The 20,888-nt window shown below is 39.3% G+C and overlaps 1 protein-coding gene across 2 annotated transcripts in view; it reads left to right on the top strand.

Moving 5' to 3' along the window:
• The window catches only part of SEMA3D (semaphorin 3D), a 153,874-nt gene that overhangs the window by 112,909 nt on the left and 20,077 nt on the right, over positions 1-20,888 (top strand). For both annotated transcript variants that reach the window (XM_072858402.1, XM_072858393.1), the window contains exons 10-15: positions 160-229; positions 1,563-1,707; positions 13,896-14,118; positions 17,186-17,274; positions 19,117-19,158; positions 20,402-20,559. In XM_072858402.1, coding sequence (XP_072714503.1) covers positions 160-229; positions 1,563-1,707; positions 13,896-14,118; positions 17,186-17,274; positions 19,117-19,158; positions 20,402-20,559 — 727 coding nt within the window. The remainder of the gene's footprint in view (positions 1-159; positions 230-1,562; positions 1,708-13,895; positions 14,119-17,185; positions 17,275-19,116; positions 19,159-20,401; positions 20,560-20,888) is intronic.

The raw sequence follows: 20,888 nt of genomic DNA on the forward strand, positions 1-20,888 counted from the left end.
CTTCAGAATATTTGCACAAATTCACATGGCAGAAATTAAAATTCAGACAAAAAATAAAGCTTTGATATATATTTACAAATCTCCAAATTATAAATAGTAAATGCAGAACTGGTCAATGGATGTTTAATTAAAAAAAACCCCACATTTTTCCCATTGCAGAAGATATATTCTTACTTTCTACAAGAGATGAGAGAAACCCGCTTGTATATGGAGTCTTCACTACAACAAGGTATGCATTAGGATCGTGTTTGCCTCTGGAAGCAAATGCTGAACATCTTACTCAGGCCTTTTATTAAACCATTCTGTTACTAGATCCTGATTCCTGAGAGCATTGAGAGACTGCTTCAATAAGGCTTGCAATATTGGGACTGTAGTCACTAAGGACAATATTTTCAGAAGTGAAAATATAAATTATGTCCCTAAATCTTTGTGTGTCTGACTTTTAAGAATGATAGTCAAAAATAATGGAAATTTAACAATTAAAAGCATGTTAGTTTATTTCAACCTAATCTAGCCGAATTTAAAAATTTTAATCATGTTTATTGAGCAACCAGTAGTTACTATTTAAGACAAAACTTTGTCGTAAAGCATTATTTCTGAAAGCAACAATTTGACATCAGCTGTTTCTTAGGATCAAAACCCACTATGCTCTAAAGTAATATTTCGGTGTTTTTATAGACAGAAGTTGATGGAAGAATAACCCATCTTTATCTCATGGGGTTAGATTGATTAATTAATGAACCTCTCAGCTGTGATAGTGAGGTACTTTATATAGAATTGTCAGGAAGGAAATAAATAATTCTTTCTTTTGTCTCCAGAATCTTTGAATTAAATGTAAATAATAAGGACTAGCCAAACGCTGAACGGTATGAGTACAATGAAAAATAGCCAAGGCACTCCTTAAATCAGAAGCAGCCACTACAGTGACTCCATAGAATATATAACCACATAAAATATTTAAAATTGAATGAAATGTTCCACAGTGAATGAAAGGGCATATGAAGTAACTAAAGTACATGCCTGGCATGGTATTCTTTGGAAAACTGAACTATTTGAGGTTTTCTTTGAGAAAAATACATTAAAAAAAGGAAAAAGACATAGAAAAAGAAATAAATGTTTATTTCTATCTCTTTTTATTGTCTGTCCAATGCAACTTGTAATTCTCGGACACGTCACCTGTAATATCACTAATATACTGACTTCCAGATGTGAACACAATGTAAAAGAATGTCCTTCATTTGCAGAAAATTCTAATCATGATAGCTAATACATGATAGCTGGAACCTGTCAGCCACTAGAAAAAATAGCAGTCTATCAAGTGGTCCCAGAGGTTAAGTCCAGGTTTCAACCGAGCAAAGCTTTAAACTGTAATAAAGTGATATTAAATATCTGTAGTTATCAGACCTGTCCACGCGGTCTGCTATTTAGCACCACTTATATCAACTCTCAGGTGTAGGATTGATCCAAACCCCATCAGACTCTGGAATTAATTAATTCACTGGATGAGGCATGCACTGAAGATGTGTTTACAATATACATATCAATCTGTCTTCTTTTTTCAGCTCTGTCTTCAAGGGCTCTGCAGTTTGTGTGTACAGCATGGCAGATATCAGAGCTGTTTTCAATGGCCCTTATGCTCACAAAGAGAGTGTGGATCATCGGTGGGTACAATATGAAGGTCGTATCCCATATCCCAGACCTGGTACAGTAAGTGTCTCCTTGATTACGTACTTCTATTTTTACTCAAAACCAGTCATACTTCACACACCACCCCCTGGATTGGTAATTTATATTTTCCACTCATGATGTTTCAAATTATCCTCTGAATCCTTTCCCTTCTGTTGACAGCTCAAACATCTACCTACCCTTTATAAGTTTATATATAAAAATATATGTTTTTCCATGTCTCTGAGATAACATTGTGTCCAGACTGTCTGTTTCCTGATTGTTTCTCATATTGTGGTGTCCTAAGTAAGGAGTTATTTGCTGGAGATTTTATGTGATGAAAGATAAGTGATAGGAAGAAAAAAGAAGTTTAATATCTGGAAACACTTCTAAATCCCAATCTCCTAGACTTCAGATTTAACAATTGGGCCAAAACAAAGAAGAAAATTTTGGAAGAGTTATTAAAAAATTCTTTCCCCACTTCTGTCTTGGTATTAAATTTGGAAAAGCATGGACCTGCATTGCAGCTGAGGAAGAAAATGGTATTTCCAAAAAATGCATCTGCTTTAAAAAATTCATCACAGCTCTGAGCAACTCTTTTAAGTAGAACGTAAGAGAAATGATTTAAGAGGAAGATAGATATTACCCAGGATAGCTTTACATTATCTTGATCAGGTATTCAGTGAACTAGTAATAGGCAGCTGCATAAATCCGGCCAAGCACTGAGCTACTGAGGTTGGACTGCTGCTGGTACCTTTCCTAGAAGCCATCTGGGCGTTTCTGCACTATTTCTCTGACATCAGCACTGGTGTAACCTTTGCTTCAAGCCAGATTATCTAGCTTATTTAGCTCTTCTTTTCACACATTTGCTTGTGTCTCTGTGTTTTCTTCATAATCCTTCCAATGGACCCAACTGCATGGTCCAAGCCCATGCTGTTTGCTGCACTCGGTGGTCCCAGGCTTCAGCAGGTCAGGCCCTGAGCTCTGATTCCCTCCTCTCAACTGCAGGCAAGTCGCAAAGGGCAGCTCTCTTTATAAAGAGTAAGGCAGCTCCAGAGACTGATTTGGCCTGCTTAGGATCTGCGCTGCTGGAGCAAATACGCTCCTAATTTAGACAATTTAGACACTGTAGGCTTGCGCATCTCTCTCCCATGCAGAATATATAGTGCCCCCAGAAAAGAAGATTACATTTAATTTTTTTTTTTTTTTTAAGCAACTCCATTACTGGTTAAGAACTGCAGCTGCATTTAGTTTTAAGTACAAAAATGGTGCCAGTGAGAACAATAGCTGGTCCCATGGCATCTAAAGAGATTAAAATAACTCTCTTTAAAAACTCAGAGTGCCCCATAAGGATGAACACTCTGCACAGATAGACGGGTCATAAGCTCATTGCATTTTTGAGTGTATTAGCCATCACATGGTTGAGCTGGGATTCACAAGGAAGGAAACATGTCATGCTGAAGCATGTCAATGCTGATCTTTATCACTGATTTGAATATCCATGCTTGCAAGTATTTTGAAAGTTGGAAAGTTTAAAGATAAATTGATATTGTCCACAAGCCGCTCCTTAACTCTCCAGCTGCTTTCTTTAAGCACCTGATAACAGCTGTGAGAAAATGGTCTCATAAAAATCCTTATGACCTTCATACCCAGTGGATTTCTGTAGGAGTTTATCTGACCAAAGACTGAAAAGGGAAGTGGATTTTACTGAAGAAAGCTCTCGGAAGAAAAATATCTGTTATATTTGCTATGTAGATAAGGTAAATGTATTGCTGCATAGTTATTTATCTTTTGTCTTAGTGAGCTGGCCTACTCTCAGACTTCAACATACTTCAGGCTTAGTTTAATATAGGCTATTGAAATAAGCAGATTCATGCCATGCTCTCATCTTATAATGGGCTATGCCAAACCTCTGGATACTAACAGATTTAGGCTGGGATCTGAAAAACTAGGCAGTGCTCAAAGACAAGGAAAAGAAGCAGCATGCTACACCCCTGCAGAACACTGCAGCGTGAATGTTGAAATGCTCTTCCTTAAACATTAATTTCATCATTTCTTGCCAGCTATGGGGTGGTTCAGGAATGCTCAGAACAAAGCCAAAGAGGGATAATCTATCTTTTTTTAAGTTACTAGAGCATTTTTGAAATTTAAGCTCTACCTAAGTGTTGCCTACCTAAGTTAGCATAGCCAACACTGCTATGCTGATTTTATATTTCATGTTTTAAGTTACTGGCGAAGTCTAAAAATGGCTATAGTAGGAAATTAGTTTCCTTTGATGTTTGTTTTTGAGAGAGGCATTGACTTCCTTTCAGCATTTATACAGAAGCAGGAGACTGCTTACCCTAATTTAACTTTCTGCTCAGCTGCCTTTATCTCCTAAGTAAATAAAGCTGTTCACTATAGAGGCTGTGACCACTTTGATATTGAAATTTTGACAAAATGCTTCCTGTGGCAATTTGTGTCGGAGATAAACTCCCAACATGACCATGATATCATGCCTTCGCAATGCTGAGCAGCGTGCAGGCAGCAGCAGCCCCTGCCTGCCCTGGTGCTGGTACTGCAGCGTGGTCTGCCTGCCCTCTGGCGTCGTCGGAAGCCCCCTGAACAGGGTGACTGGGGATCTCTGGCACGCTCCACACCATTGATGCTGCAAAACGTACAGCTCTTTTACCCTAACTTCTCCCAGCAGTATTAAAGAGCAAGTGGAAATAATGGAAATTAAACAGAGGCAAGGCTTCAAATCTATTTCAATTTTGAAGCTGAAAAAAAAGAGACAGAAAAAACATGCAGCAGGCAGCCCTGGCACAAAGGGCGATTTGAAAACCAAGGGAGCTTTTGCTCTATCTTCTTTAGCTGTTTAAAAATTGGACTTGCAAGTCTGCAGCTGTCCCCAGATAGCAAATCCAGTTTTCTTCCAGTCTCCGAGGGTTTCACCCAGGAAATTATCCATTGATAAAGAAATCATCAAGGACATTCTTTAAACTGTGTTCTGTATTCTGAAACAGAGTGTTCTTAATGCCCTCCCAGTAATCACAGAAGGAATTTGAACAAGATTTTAAGTAAATTAAGAGGAAAAAACATTTCTAGCCTATCTATTTAGCTGTAACCATTGCAGTATCAGAGGCGCTCACAGTGCCCATTTGGAAATTCTGATGGGATACAAAGGAGTCATCCTCATTTCACTGATGGTGAGTAAATGGCATTGAGGTCAGATTTTTAGAGGAATGTTAGTGTTTAAAGATGCAGATTAACTGTTAGTCTGATCTGCTGCAGAACCTAGGACTCTTAACTGCTATCCAAGGCAACACCAAATATTTTTGGTAGATCTGGGTATTTTACTAACTGATTTGCCAAAGGTTCAAAACAAAGCTCTGCATCAGCAAAGTAAGATTGTTGCAGTCTAAGTCACTTCTTAGCTGCAAAAGGAAACAGCCCAGCACATTGCTTTTGTCCATTTGAAGAGTTTTATGTCTCAGCTTTTTCCAATCCAGATCTGAATACGGCCCTGAGCTCCTGAATTCTTTGTGGTTTTTTTTTTAAAAAACAAGTTCCTTCACAAGCCCTCAGATTCTCCTATGATCTTTTTCATCTTTTACTCTCTATATTGCCTTTTCTCCCTTTCTTCAGTGAAACCCCTTCCTTTATTTCTTCTGCTAATCCACTGCACAGGCTGATTGAGATGTGGTGTCCATCCCATTGGGACTTGGCTGAGCCACAGAGGAATACTGTCTGCCAGAAAGCCTCCCCCTGTCCTCCCGTCTGGTTCGTTTTGCTCCTTTAATAAGTGTGTTCATAAAACTTTGAGGGTTGCACAGGTTTCCCTTGTTATTTTTAGACTTATCTTCCTCTTTCACCTGATCTTTTATGGGATAGACTGCATTCTTTGCTTCTCCAATTCCTCTCTCCTTTGATCTCACCACTGTAAATGGGGCTGCTTAATTAAGTGAAACGTTTCACTTTATGGGTTTATTTTCCTGAGAAAGCCTCCTCCACCTCCTCTTACTTACCAACCTGCTTTCCCCAACATGAATCACCTTTCAATTCATAGCAGCCTTTCGAAACGCTGCGAACCCAGTCACCTTTCCCGCTGGCAAAGGTCGGCTGAGAATTGCAAAGTGCCACCTGCAAAGTCAAGTTCACTCACCTAGCTGGTCTGAGCCCAGTTAGCCTCAGATTAATGCTCTCTTATGTCAGCCTTTTCTATCAACAACACAGGTGTGTTAAATAGAAAAGCAATACAAAGTGCTCAAGACAAACACTGGAACAGGGTAGCACAAATTTTGCATATCCAGTGGGATGCAAACTCTATCTTAAAAAAAGAATGGGACTTCAATTTATTTGTAGGGATTTTTTTGTTTGTTTTGTTTCTGCTTTTTGTGGCAGGGGTGGAGTGAGGTTGATTCCCTTTAAAAGTTGCGCTGTTTGTTTGTCTCCTGCAGAACCTGACTCATTCCCCTTTCCCCTGCCCTCTTCCAGGCCTGCTCTGCGTAGCTGCAAGGTTAGCCTGAAAGTCTCTCTGCTGAGTGTCCAGTCCTTCTGGCACAACCCATCCATCCTGTAGAGAAGCACTAAGGCTTTCTGCAGGCATGTCCAAATGCAAAATGTATTCTGCAGCTCTGATCAGAATACAGAGAAGAAGCCACATGGTATTTAGGCCACTCAGGAACCCAAGTTTCACCTTCAGAATGGCTTATGGTTGAATCTCCAATGGCACATGAGTGCCTACACCCTGAGAGTCATCTCTCAGCTGTCATCTAATCCACAGAAGATGATAAACCTATAAGTACCCCATTTTTTAAAGTACTTCTGGGCATCTTGGAAGCTCACACCAATCCTCAGTGTTACATCTCAGGACTCAGACTTTGCATTTCTTTATAAACTCTACAAATAAAGTTCAATGTGTTGGGTGTGTGGGAGGTCCCCATTTAATACAGAAGTGACTAGTTGAATGTAGTTCTGTTTCTCTGCTTTTTGCTTGATGGATCAGTGATAAGGGAACTTATTTAGAGTTTGGAAGACTTTACATTACATAGTAGGAGAATGCTGACTACAAGGCCATATCTCCTTGACAGTTAAATATTTGTTCACTGAGAGCTTGGGAGAAAAGGACCATGTGGTTAATTCATTCCCTCTGAGGGAGGGTCTGCTGCTCCAGTTCCTACTGCACTTAATATAAAATAGAGAGCTTTTCAGAGGAAAAGAGATCTCCTTTCCTGGTTAACATCTGAACAACATTCTTACTACTTTTGGCTAAGCTGAGAGGTAATTATCCCATGAAAAGTGAAACACCTTCAACAGGAAGGAGCGAAGAGCTCCCTGAATGGCTCTGGTCCATGCTCCTGGAATGGAGGGACACCTCCCCTAGGAGGGAAGCCCAGACTAAGACATCTAATTCCCCAGTATGGGAGAGATTTAAGAAATATTTCACTCCTTAATGTTTCAAACTGGCTACTTCAGATGCTCCCAAAAGACTGACTTGCTGGTGTGGTGCTTAGTTCTCCTTGTGAAACGCATAAGAATTCCCAGCCTGGACTCTGCAAAATCTGCCAAGCAGATGCCTACTGCACTCAGTATTATCAGGTCCCGGTTGTGTATCTAGCCTATGGGTGTTTGAGTCTCATTGTTAAGTGGGTCTAAGGCTTAATGTGACTTGAAATAGAAACCCTTTTGAAGCTCACAGGGAACAGCATTCTGTTTTAAAACTGTCAGTAGACAACAGCACTGCTGAACTAAAGATGCATCATTAAATGAAAAGGATATTTTTTCAGATACCTTATAGCTAGGTTCCCAAATAATTGTCACAATTTTAATATGTGTTAGATCCAGCAGCTCTTACTGACTTCACTGGATGGTGTGAAACACTATGCATTTTGGCAAATTGGAGGTTTATTTAGGAGCCTAACTTCTGGCACCAGCTTTTGAAAATCTTGGCCAGGGTTCCCACATAATGTTAACACAGTCACACCGTATGTCTCAGTATTGTGTGAGATCTACACATCCAGTGCTCTGCTAAGCTGCAAATTTAATAAGACAAGTGAAAAAAAGAGAAAAGCTTACATATGTGCTGTGTTGCTAAGTTAGTGTGTATTTGCTTTTATTTGAGAAAGATTAGCCTTAATTTACCACCTCCTGATTATATTTGGATACAAATAAAAGGTGAGGAAATAAAAGGCATATTTGTAGATCATCTAAGATCAGGACTTAGTCCAGGGTGATTATTGTCAAATCAAGCTCACACAGAAGGCACTGGAAAAACTTTAAGTAACTATTGAATTGATTCTTTAAAAGTTTTATGCCACAGAGTTTATATAGCAGTTGAATAGAGATGCCCTTAGCACTTCCAACTCTGTTTATGGGTTTTTTTGTTTGTTTTGTTTTGTTTTGTTTACTTTTCATTTCTTAACATGTGTATTTGTATGAAGTTATCATTCACGGCAGTGAAGGCCTAACCAACCTCAGAGGAATAAATTATATGGTGAATAAGTTTCTTGCAGGATTCTTATCTAGCAGTACTAATTTTACTAATTTAATGTGATTCATTTTTCTTGATGTCAGCTATCTAGAAGAAAAGCATCAAGTCTGAGCTAGTTGTTTAGAGTTCTGTATCAGAAAGAAAGAGATAGGCACCTCCTCTGTGCAGTTCACACACAGCCAAGATAAGAATCTAGGTCAAGTGAGATGAATCCCACCTTGTTGCAAAAGCAGATGATGCTGAGAGAGCACAGTGATGGTGTTATGAGAACTTTTATGGAGCCAGATTCTCTTGTAGTCCACATGAAACAACCCTGCCAACCTACTCCTGTGACCTCTGATATAAATGCAAATTTCTTATTGTCTCCAGTGGGAGATGTCACATATCTGAGACATCTGGTGCTGATGATGTGAATAAATGTCCTCTGTGAACTGGGCAGAGAACATTGATATCACTATCACGAGACATGCAACAGGATGTGAACTCACATTTTCAGAGTTGAAAGGCTGCTTCACTCACCCACTTGGCCATGCAGCCTTTACTATCATACATCCTATTGATTGCTATGAAAGGAAGCACAAGCCTACAGGAATTGTTCTGCAGTGATGGGTGGACACAGCTTTAAACAGCTGCCTGAGGACTTTGCCAAAGGGTGGCCAAAATGAATTTTTCATTCCCCTGTTCCATCCATCATGACACAGTGAGTGATGCCTCTGGAAATAGCTCCCTTGGCCAAGCATAACAGGGTCACCCCTGCCCAGCTGTTCTTGGTGGTCATGCTGTTTTAGGATGGGATCCAAAGCCCACTGAAATAATTGGAAAAGGCCCTGTTGACTCAAGCTTATCTTTGGATCAGACCCTTATTCCTTGTTTCTACTAAATTAGCTGTGCAAGCTGGCAAAGATTTCCCTATATCATGCATGGTAGGGTTTGGGCCTTTGGGATTACTGTAACAACTTTATAGTTCCATATTGGTAGACATTTCATCCTAGTGTTTTTTAGTATGTGATGTCATTGCTCTCATCTTCCTCTCTTGATGCATTTTTGGCAAAAATCTAGGACATCTTTAAGACCCATGGGGCTACTCCCATTTTTCACATAGAAATAGACTTCTGGGATTGAGCTGTGAATAGGTGAGCAATCAGTGAATTTCCAGAAGATGTGTACTGTAAGTCAGAGTAGTGGATGAGAATATGAACCACAGAAAATGCACAGACAAGGGAAAATCAGCCTCTAGTACACAGTGAGGGGGAAGAGAGTTATTGCATGGTTGGGGAAGAAGTGAATTTGTTTCTCATCCTATATAGAATAAATTGATGCAAAATTTTCATTCAAAGGCAATTAAAACACATGTATTCCTTTCTGCTGATTCCAATAAACTTTAGTTCAACCCCTGCAAAGATAAACATGCTCCTGAAATCAGTAGGGTTTTTGAGGTCTGATTCCGGTATAAGTGGCAAAGACACAGACCTTGGTTGTTCTAAAGGTAAGGAGAAATGTTCATTCCTGAAGTCCTGCTCATGTAGCAAGTGTGCACATGATTTGGTTTCTGTGTAGTTATTGTGCTGTCTGAATCATTTATCCTGTATTGTGGTTCACTTTATTTTTTACACCGAAGTCTAAAATCTAATTTTTTTTTTTGTCACAGCCTTTCTGTAGTCTCTTTTGCTATGTAATACAAAAGCATGTATTTCTTTGTGAAATTATTTAACTGATATTGTTATCTTAAAAAACCAAGCTGACGACAGCCCACCTCAAGGGTGTAACCTTGCAAAGACTTTAATTTGTGAAAGCACAGCAGAAAACAGAATGTGGGAGATCATACCCAGAGGGTGAAGTTCCTACAGAAATGTTGGCATAAAACCCCTAGGGACAACTCACTACAATGTATGTTTCCAGTTGAACTATTTTTTCAATAGGACTTTCCTCTTCTTCTTTTTTACTTGTATTAAAATGTATTTTCAAGGGATGTCCTTTGAGTAGTTATCACAGGACAACAATACAAACCCATGTTTTTTTTCTTGTCAGTCCTTTCACAGCTGTACATTAACTTGTATAGTGAAACAATATGACTGAATATGCAATGGAATATATCTTAATTCAAATTGGCACAGGTTTACTGTCCATGGAGAAATTTTAAAAATCTATTAGGTGATTCAAGAGCCTAAGACCTATTTTCAATAAGCAATTTCAGAGCCTTTATGAAGATGAGGATGCCCAGGCTTAACTCTTATGGATTGAAACAACGCTAAGCAAGTGGGCACTTGCACAAAATCTGTTAGGTCTCTAGATAGCCATAAAAATCAGTCCAAGCAAGGAATGGAAATAGGTTGTAGACTCTTAAATCACTCGGGCTACAACTCTGTTAAATAAAACCAGAGGTCAGGTTCCCTCCCTGTGGCAGTGTTTGGGGTCTAAGGTAGACCAGAAACTGTCCCCAACAGGCATTTCAGATGTGGCTGTAGATGTGGATGTAGAACATCAGCTGGTCTGCGCTTCACTGGCCTGTTTTGTTTCTGAATATCCAGGTAGTCTCTGATACTTTTGAGAATGTTATCTTCAGTCAGAAATTTTTGTTTAACTAGTTGTTATTGTCTTTGCATTTAGGATATTTATACAGGTGCGTGTTCACATAGAACTGTATATGATGAAAATAATTCTGCATTGTATTAGCTGTATTTACTGCATGAAGAATTCATCCTTAGGCCTGTGTACCCAATACCTGTATGCACTGGGCAGAGGCTATGTTCCCTTTTTAGCAAGCACTACCACAGGATGTGCTGTGTGCTTCCCTCAGCCCAGGAAGAGAACAGGCGGTGGAAACCCAAGGGAGAAAAGGGTCCAGGCTGGTCCTGAGCCTGTGGGGATGGGTTTGCTGCTAGTGGCTGGTGTTGTGTAGCTGTGAGAAGAGAGTTTGGCAGCAATGGAGGGGGGACATGCTCAGCCCTTGGCGCTGTGTGTTTTGTTCCTAATGCAAATGTTTTGGATAATGCCAAACCTTACATAGTGGAACAAATCCTAACCGCAAGCCCTTAACTGGCACCATAGATTGAACACGTCAAACTGGAGATTTGGGAATGTGAACTAAAGTCTCCTCTGTTGAAATTAGCCATGAAGAATTGTACAGCAACTTCACCGCAAATCTTAACTTTCTCCTGGCAGACTACAAAGGCATTATTTAATCACATTTCTTTCTTCACAGACTGTGTTATGGCTCCACCTGGCAGGAAACACAGGGATTACGTAGTTAAAAATAGTGTCAAAAAAGATGCAATCAATAGTTTATATGTAAAAGGATGTCGCCAACTGGAATAGTGTTTCCAGTTAGTCTTACCATTATCCAGGCTTTGTAGTGCCCCATTAACACGTCTAGATGTCTCCAGATTCAAAAGAGAAGCTTTCTCAGACTCAGATTAGACACCAAGTGTAAAACAAGGGACAGAAAAGAGAGACAAACAGCCATGGGGAGGAAAGCAGAGATAGCTGAGCATGAGAGATGATGGGTCACCAACATGACTGACCTTGCAAATATGTTCCTGGGCTCACCTCGAAAGGCACAGAAGCAGAAGGGAAAAATTTGAAGGAGGTTGAAGAGATAGGTTTGTGGGTGGTCTTCAAGCAAGATGTGTGAGAACCAACTTACTTTGTGTATGCCAAAGAAACAGCTGAATTGATTAGTTTACCAGGATGGGTCTAATAGAGGGGGGAGCCAACCCCAGCAATAAATGAGTGATACTAGGGAAGTGTCTGAGGGAGTAATCGCTGTAGCAGTTGTCTGGACCAGAAGAGGAAGAGACTGTGCTGTTCAAAGCCAGAGAAAAGGATGCTGCAGCAGCCGAGCTGTGGGCTTGGGCATGAGTTTCAGCTATGTGGATGAGTAAGGAAAGTAACTTCTGAGAAATAATGAGCTACAGCTACATTCTTGCATCTGGAGAATCTGCCTTTTTTAGAAAAAAAAATAAATGGGAGGCAAAGAGGAGCAGTTCACTGAAAAGTTATGGCCTCTGATTGCAGGCCATATACAGGGAAAAGATAGATGTGGGTGTTTCCAGTCTGGAAAAATGAACATGGTTAAAGCATTTACTAGGGGCCTTCTGCCACAGTAACTCTGAGCGTATCTCCTAAGAGAAAGCAAGCCCTTAGTCTAACATCGGGGCATGCTGGTGAGGATTTTGCCTAATTCTGTCTCACTGCATCAACAGGGCACAAACTCAGCCTCAATAAGAGGAGCAGAAATGCAAATAGCAGAAAAACTTTGATCTGTGAGAAAATCCTGCACTTTAAATACTTGAGATTATCCCATGGTAGCCACCAGAGGGCACTCGAGACTTGCTGTTGAAAGTCCCTTACACTGATACCTGCACTAGTTTGTTCAGCGTGTAACAAATTTAACTGCTTGTTGGTACCTGTGCCTTGCGATGAGAGCTAGACAGCATGACAGGTCTCCTTCACTGCAGACTTGATTTCCTTGTCTTTGTAAAATATCCAACGTGATAAGGTGCCCATGAGTATGGCAGGGAACGAGGACGTGAAATTCGTTGCAGAGGTACCGAGCCCATCATGAGAATTTCTCTAGTTTTAAAGCAAAGCTTTGAAAAAATGATGTAATGGTGACCGAATGCTGCTTTGGGATGAGAAAACCTGATTTCTTACTGGCTTCACAGCTCTTTTCACATAAAATTTTATTTCTGCTTGAATATGGATTGAATTTGTGACTTATTCATAAGACCAAATTTCCAAAGTGGCCTGCACTGATAACATCTATTATGGTATTATATATAAGTAGTTTCTAAATATTTAAAGAAAAATTAGATATTTTCCTATATTATTAAATTGTTTATGGCTAAGTTTTGCTGGCTCCAATATATGATTAAAAAAAAAAGTTCAAAGTGCATCACAGTACTGAATGTAGTGCTTGAATGTTAACAATAATAATGTATTTTCGTTATTGGTGATAGTGGTATGAATATTAAGGCATGTCTCATACTCTCTTCAGGAACACTGCTAGATGAAGAAACATAAAGGGTCTTGGTTATGGTCTTAAAGACCATTTGGTAATAAAACTCAAAAAATTTATGTAGCTATTAGAAGTTTGTGTTTACAGATATGTTAATACAGTATTAATTAATTCACATTTTATCTAACATCAAACTTCATGCTGTCTTCTTTTCCTGAGTATCTTGGAGAAGCTAAGGAAGTTCATCTCCCCTCTAAGTTTTAATTTAGGTTATCAAAATCTCTGACTGAGAAAGAAGAAAAGCCTATAAGAATTTTTCTTCAAAGCTTTCATATATCTATAGGTAGTTGCCGGTGTGGACATATAACTAACAGGAATGGAAGGCTTATAATTTTGAATAGTAGTACAAATGAGTGAGATGAAACAAATTAACAGGTTTTGGGTGGTTTTAAAAGATAAAGGAGAATAGGTGGGAGCAGGATAAAGGAAAATAAAGATGAGGGGGAAGAGCTTTTGACGAGAGGTAAAAATTAAAAGAGAAGAGGAGAGAGTGGAGAAATGAGGGAGAAAATGACCCTTTGAAGAACCAGAGGAGCACACACCACCAGTGTGTTCCCATGCTTTCAAATCAACGCTGAGCTTTTTCAATTGTAAATCAAATTACCAGCCACTGGCAAATGTGCTTTACAAAACGAGATAGCTGAGGTGGACCAGGCAGCTTTCCTACTAGACAAAGAAACCTGCAGGTTACTTGTACTTTTTCTTAACCTCTCATCTTCCTGTTCTCTCTCTTTCATTCAGTGTCCAAGCAAAACCTATGATCCGCTCATAAAGTCTACCAGAGACTTTCCCGATGAAGTAATTAGCTTTATTAAACGCCATCCACTGATGTACAAATCCGTTTACCCAGTGACGGGAGGACCGGTATTCACTCGAATCAACGTGGACTATCGTCTGACTCAGATTGTAGTGGATCACGTCATGGCAGAGGATGGGCAATATGATGTTATTTTCCTAGGAACAGGTATGAGAGAGGACTTCCACTATCATTCTGCACAAAGCACATCCTTTAGAACACTTTTACTCCAGCAGGTCCTGAATAAACCTGTTGATTAACACATTTTTCCTACACATGCAGCTTTGGGAAGCATTTAGATGCTCATGATTCTGTACCAGGTCTTCATGCAAATGCTAAGATTAGATTAATTTGTCAACTCAAGAGATTGCTACTATTGGGATTTTAATGCTTCCTGGTCCCTAGGTGATAAACCAGTTAAGGGTCAGAGTACCTGGACTTTCTTAGTCTCTGAGTACCGTTCAGTACCTGTCTTTACATTACATGGTAGGCTGGCTCCAATTCCTGCTGGCAGCACATCAATAACCAATTAAAAGAAAAAAAATTAACCTTAATAACTTCAAGGAGTACTTCCTATTATCAGTAGTGACATGGTGCTTCAGCATTAAATGTCATGTGACATTGAACAGCTAAGAAAGATTTAAAATTGAGCCTAAGGCAACAATTCCACTTAAATACTTTTAAAGATATAACTTAGCAACATGAATAGTGCCAAACAAGAGGACCAAGATTGAACAGAGAGGTTAAACTACTCAGGGAAGAAACCTGCTTTGCAGGTTTTTTTATGGATAATTATGTATCTATTTACGTTTTTATGATAGTTATATGACTTAAGGAAAAAGTCTAGTTTTACCATAGTAGTTAAATTTATGAATCACCCAACAGCATGGTTGCTAATAAACATTAACATACCTATTCATAACATTTCTGAAGTAATAATCTACCTTCTTACTCCACTGGAATTTCTTGTTCTTAATCCACAATTTGATGTTCTCTCAGTAGTAACAGGTCTTATAAAGCACTTCTCACTGGTAGATCTGAATGCTTTAATAAGGATGTCATTGCCATCACCCCCATCTCACAGCAGGTGAAACCAACGTACATGGAGGTGAAAAGGTTTACCCAAGGGCAGTGAATGAGCTACTGCCATGAGCTGCAGGGAAATTAAGATTTCTGTTTGAATCCTGCCCCAGTGCTGTTGGGTTGCACAGCATTTTATCTGGCCTATAAGCAAATTTGGTGTCATATAGTGTAGTTTGATAGGCGTGGATATTCTGAAGTGATTTGGGGAAAGGAGTGGATTGTCACAGAGCATTGCCTCTTATAAAGTGTGGTTTGTCTCAGCCTCCAAGAGCTTCCCAGCTGCATTATCACACACACAAGTCCAGAGATAGCCTCTCTCTTGGACCATTCATGTCTTTCAGCTCAATCCCTCTCACAACTGTTGTCTCCCAAAAGAAAAGATGGTGTGGCAGTCCCTCTATGATCCCCACAAGTCAAGTACAGTAGTGTCAGAGAGAAAAGCACAGTTTCATAAAAAAGAGCATTGAAGTGCTGTTTGCCCCCCTGCTGCCTGAGAAGGCTGGGAATGAGCTTTAGCCATGATGACGGAAAATCCTCGTTGCTTTCTGAGTGCAATCTTTAATATACTCAACAGAGAAGGAAAGGGAACACATTCCCAAGCTGTAAGATGCCTAGGATATCGGGGTACTCACTAAAACTTACTTTTTTTCTGATAACAGTGAGAAAAAGTAATTTAAAACTTAGCTGTTCAAAAAGATGAGTTCACTAGTTAAAATGTACAAAATATTATTTTAGTGGCTATAGAGGCTGCTTTCAGATGTTTGCTATCCTCCACTATAAAATTTGTCATAGGAATAAAATTATATTGAGAGACCAGCAACTCAAATACTCCCAGGTTAACTCTTACTACCCAGCACCAATGCTAATTCTTTCAGAGTAAATCATCCGGTTTAGAGGTGTCAAGGCCAGCATGTACCATGCAGTCACTAGGTGGCACTCCATAATATGCAGATATTTATTTATCTGCAGTGCCTTCCTTAAAAGTGAGTTTTCTTTTCCAGAAGCACATGTTTTTGTTCTATTTTATCCTCTAAACTAGTCCTATGGAAAAAAATAAACTCAAAGATGATATTTCAAATATTATATAGAGAGACTGAACACAGATATACCAAATAACCCAGGAGATTTTGAGCAGCAGAAGATCAGAAGCTTATTATATGTTTGAATGTATGCAACCAACTTGTACATATGCAGGCTTTGGCAATTATGTCAAACAAACAAACAAACAAAAGCTCTAATACATAAGGCAAACCGAAATACTTTTGGCTGTGGTTGGTAATATGATCTTCAGTAGTTTGGGAAAACAAGACTGAAAAATCTCATTCTTTCCATTATAGTGTATTATTTTTCATCATTTCAATACTATGCATAGTGCTTAAGACTAAGCTGTGCTGTGTCATTTCTATGCTGCACATCCCAGCACCCAGCCCACTTCCCCTGAGCAGTTTTTAAGGTTCTTTTTAAGGCCATTCAAGATTCACCAATGTGTAATGGTCTGAGATGAAATGAGCAACTATTTTTTTTCACCAAGCAGGAATTCAGGTTAAAATTGATGAATAGATTTAACTTAAAAAAATTCTCTAGATAACTCCAAGGAAGCAATTTCTGTAATGACTAAATTGAGATTTTGATGTTGAATGGAGATTTTGTTCAAAAATTTCCCTAAACTGAAAAGATAAATGAAAAAAGTGCATTACTTAACTCCCCACATTAAAATGAAACCTACTTAAGGTGCTATACTGGATGAAAATTAATTCTATAAAAAAGAGAAAATAATTTTCTGCCAATTTAGCCCCCTAAGCTGGATCTCTTTGGGGTTATATGGGCCCCAATTCTGGCTCAAAGAAATGTGCAGAAGCTTCTCGCTGGCAGCATGGATGTGCTTGTCTGCGTTTGCGTGTGTGTTTGTGTAGCAGGAGAGTTAGACCATCCCTTCCAGAAGCAGCCTACCGTTGTGTTAGCTCAGCCATGCAGTAAAAACCATAAATGTGTTCTATAGAGCTATGTAGACAGCAACAGATGCAGATAGGGGTAGATGTTGCTTGAAGGCTACATCCTTGATGCATTAGCTTTATCTTCAGAGCATGAAATGGAGTAGCACATATGTACTGAAACATAACTGTGGGTTTTACATGATAAACATTTGTTTCAGACATAGGCACAGTCCTGAAAGTTGTGAGTATCACAAAGGAGAAGTGGACTAAGGAGGAGGTGGTCCTGGAAGAGCTGCAGATATTCAAGGTAAGCATTAACAGCCACAACATCAGGGGATTTTAAGGCCCAAACTGGTTTTGTCTGTCTGGTTGGTTGTTTACTGGAGCTAGTTCAAGTTTCCAGAGGGACACTATGTAAATTTTTAAATGCCTTGGTATTCTTTGGGTAAGTCAGTTGAAAAAAGTCCAGAACCAAACAGACCATGATTTTTCAAACTCATAGAAAGCCTCATTTATCGTGCCTTGTTCTAGTTTGAAATCTTATTATGAGCCCAAATTTTTTTATGAGTAGAATTTTATTTTTAATCCAAATTTTTCTATTCTCTCAGCTTTGGGACTATTCTTAGTACAATTATAATTATTTTTAAAACAAACAAACAAACAAACAAACAAAATTCTGCAGATGCAGAGAAATTCTTTAAAATAACAAATTTAGAAATTGAAAACATAAAGAAGATAAAACAAAGTTAGTTTTGATTATCAATGTGTTTTAATTTATTGGCGAAGGCTGACTCAATGTTTTTGACCATTTTTATTTGGTTATTCTGGCTGAGTGATAAAGGAGAAAAGTAACTGGAGCCTTGCTAACACCAATGACTTTTTCATAAATAGAGCTTGTAAAAAACCCAACCTCCTTTCTGTTGCACAGGCACAATTTCTGATTAACCTCATTGCTGGTGAGGGAACTGACATCGACATAGCATTACAGTAGGAAAATGGAGACCTGTGTCTTCCCTACTGATTTTCTTTTCCATTTAGTAGTTTCTTCTTCATTCTTTGCATTCTCACTTTGCTTTATTCTCATGCTGAATAGCTCGTGTTCAGTTTTCACCTTGCTTTTTCATCAATTTTATCTGCATCCCTGGCATTTTGATTACTTTCTCTCACATCCTCTCTCCTATGTGCTATACAAGGCCTTAGCCAGAATTTCTGTCCATACTAAATAAATGAATTTGGGACTTAGAGACAGTGTTTTCCAATTGTAAGGACAGGATCTTTAATAATTATTTCAAAGACTATATTTCTCCATATGCTTTTTAATATGTCATGTGTATGATGAAACTTTGATTTCAAGGATCTCCTTGTCATCTTCCCACTGTCTTGGACACCAATTATAAATATCACTTTGAAAATTTCAAGATTACTCAGTGGCCTGCCAAGTAATCAGCAGTTTCAGTATGTGCACCAATTTGCTGCATTCTTAAAATATAACGTCAAGGGCAAATGTACCATATCATATTTAAAACACAAAAAAGGTTATTTTTTTTTCCTGCTCAGCAGACATTCCTTCACATTTTTATTGAATTATAACTGTTACCTCTATGTTTTTGAATCTAGAAAAATGAAGGGGGTGAAGGGCTGAAAAAACATCCCTTATTTCCTTGAACTGCATTAACATTAAACAATAGGCTTAGATTAATCATCTTCTATTAGGTGATAGATAATACTCAGAGCTTTGTCCTGTTCTTACATCAGTCACTGGCAAAAATTTCACTGTCTCTCATAGCAGTGAAATACATCCTGGTGCAGAGGATCTGCCTATGTATCCCTTAAATGCCATCTAAGCCTTTCAAATAGTGCTTAATAAGAACTTAAGTTGATGTGAAGGCTCATTGCCAGTCTCCAGGATGGGATAGATTGCAAACTCTAAGAATTAAAGTCTGTTGCCTCATAAGCAGCAGGGAAAATTTATGGGAGGTATTTTTGGAAGCATGAATGTGGTGTTTCTGTTTTTTTGGTTTTAACATTTGTTTAAACCAAGAAAATGGATCTGTAATTTTATTTACTTTTTGTATGTTAAGTTCTGTGCTCTTTTTCATTAAGAACAGGGAATGTGTAAACTAATGCACCTTACTAATTTGTTTTTCAGCACCCTTCGTTTATCTCGACCATGGAGATTTCTCAGAAGCAGGTAATCACAAGCTCGTTTAATTAGGATATATGGTACGCTGAACACTTAGCTTGTTATTTTCAGATGATGCCTGTTACTGGCCAAGCTTTCCATGGATTACTCTTAAAAAGTATCTGGAAAGAAGGAGATATGTTTGAGCTTGTTTGCCTGCCTAATTCACGTTTGCTTACAAACAGTAATTTGTGTACCCAAGCTGGTAATTATTCATGGGAACAAATCTTTAGTCATACAGTAGTGGCATTTGTGAATGAAGTCAAGGCACATTCATTTTCTGGACACCAGAAATACTTGTCTCTTTACAATCTAGTAACAAATTATTATTACTATTATTGTTGTTATTTTTATTAGTAGTCAAGAGAGATCAGGGCCTCATTGTGCTAAAATTTGTGTGCACATAGACTGGAAACCAGTCCCCTCTAAAATTGCAGTATAAATGTGGGTGGTCCAATCCTGGCAGTCACTGGGGCCAGTCCCAGTTGGGAATCTCCCGATGGGAAATGGTTTTATGGCAGCTCCGAGCTCTATGATGGCTACGTGCACGTTCGGGAGGCAGCGTGACACCAGAGCCATACCTCCCTGCCCCGCAGAAGTGGCCGGAGCAGCTCCGGCACAACACGCCTTCCTCACGCGGGAGGAGGTATTTTGCCGTTCCGGCACGCACAGCACAGCTGGGCCCCATCTCCCCTGAAAAAAGGTGGCAGGCCAGCTGGAAGTACTGCATGAGCCAGCTCCGGCTCAACTGCAAGCACTTGGACCACCCTTGTCTCAACAGGCAATCTACTCACACGTTGGGCAGAGGGCAGTAATATTATCCTCATCCTACCTAAGGATCAGAAGCAGAAGATGAAGTTTTATTCACACAAGGTCATCCCTAGTTCCCAGATTCTTAACGTCACGGCTATCCAGCCACTTGTTTTTAAATGTGTTATTAAGCCATTCTTTCCATGGTTTGCTTCTGATTTTTTATTACAGCACAAATCTAAAGGTGTAAGGGTGTTGAATGCTGGTGTTTTTCCAGGACTGCAGCCCCCTTCCCTCTCTGCTGTATTGTCAGGGATTGATGGGGACTGACCAGTTCACACTGAGCCCTGAGAAACATTTTATGGTAAAGGAGGAATTCTCCCTCATTTTGTAAAATCTGGGACAAGGTTGAAAGTCTGCAAGTGTGGCACTGAAGAAGGGAACTTTTAAAATGGGCTACTTGGAGAACGCTCCTAATGCATTCGCTTTGCCTGATTTGCAGCAACAATTGTACATTGGTTCCAGGGATGGATTGGTTCAGCTCTCTCTGCACAGATGTCATACGTATGGGAAGGCTTGTGCAGACTGCTGCCTTGCCAGAGACCCATATTGTGCCTGGGATGGAAACTCATGTTCCAGATATGCCCCTACTTCTAAAAGGTAAGAAAAAAAATGCAACGTGCTGTGAAAGATCTTGCTGCTTGAAGAATTTTAGAGGTTCCCAATCAGAACACGTTGCCTTGTTACTTAGCATATCATTTGCCTTAAAATTTGATCATACTCTGGCCATGTTTCATATTTCTGCTCAAAGAGCTGTGAAGACAACATAGCATTGTTTAAGTGCGTGTGACAGTAACTCAGCTACTGCAGCTAACGTCATAAAGCCATCACTTTCCTTTTTTATGCAGAATGCTTTAAGGCATGAGATGCTCAGACGGAGGTCCAGGTTGTGGCTGACTCTGCCTGAGATGCAAGAGCCTCTCTTAAGC

The sequence above is a fragment of the Ciconia boyciana genome, chromosome 1, assembly GCF_034638445.1.
Source record: "Ciconia boyciana chromosome 1, ASM3463844v1, whole genome shotgun sequence".
NCBI lineage: Eukaryota > Metazoa > Chordata > Aves > Ciconiiformes > Ciconiidae > Ciconia > Ciconia boyciana.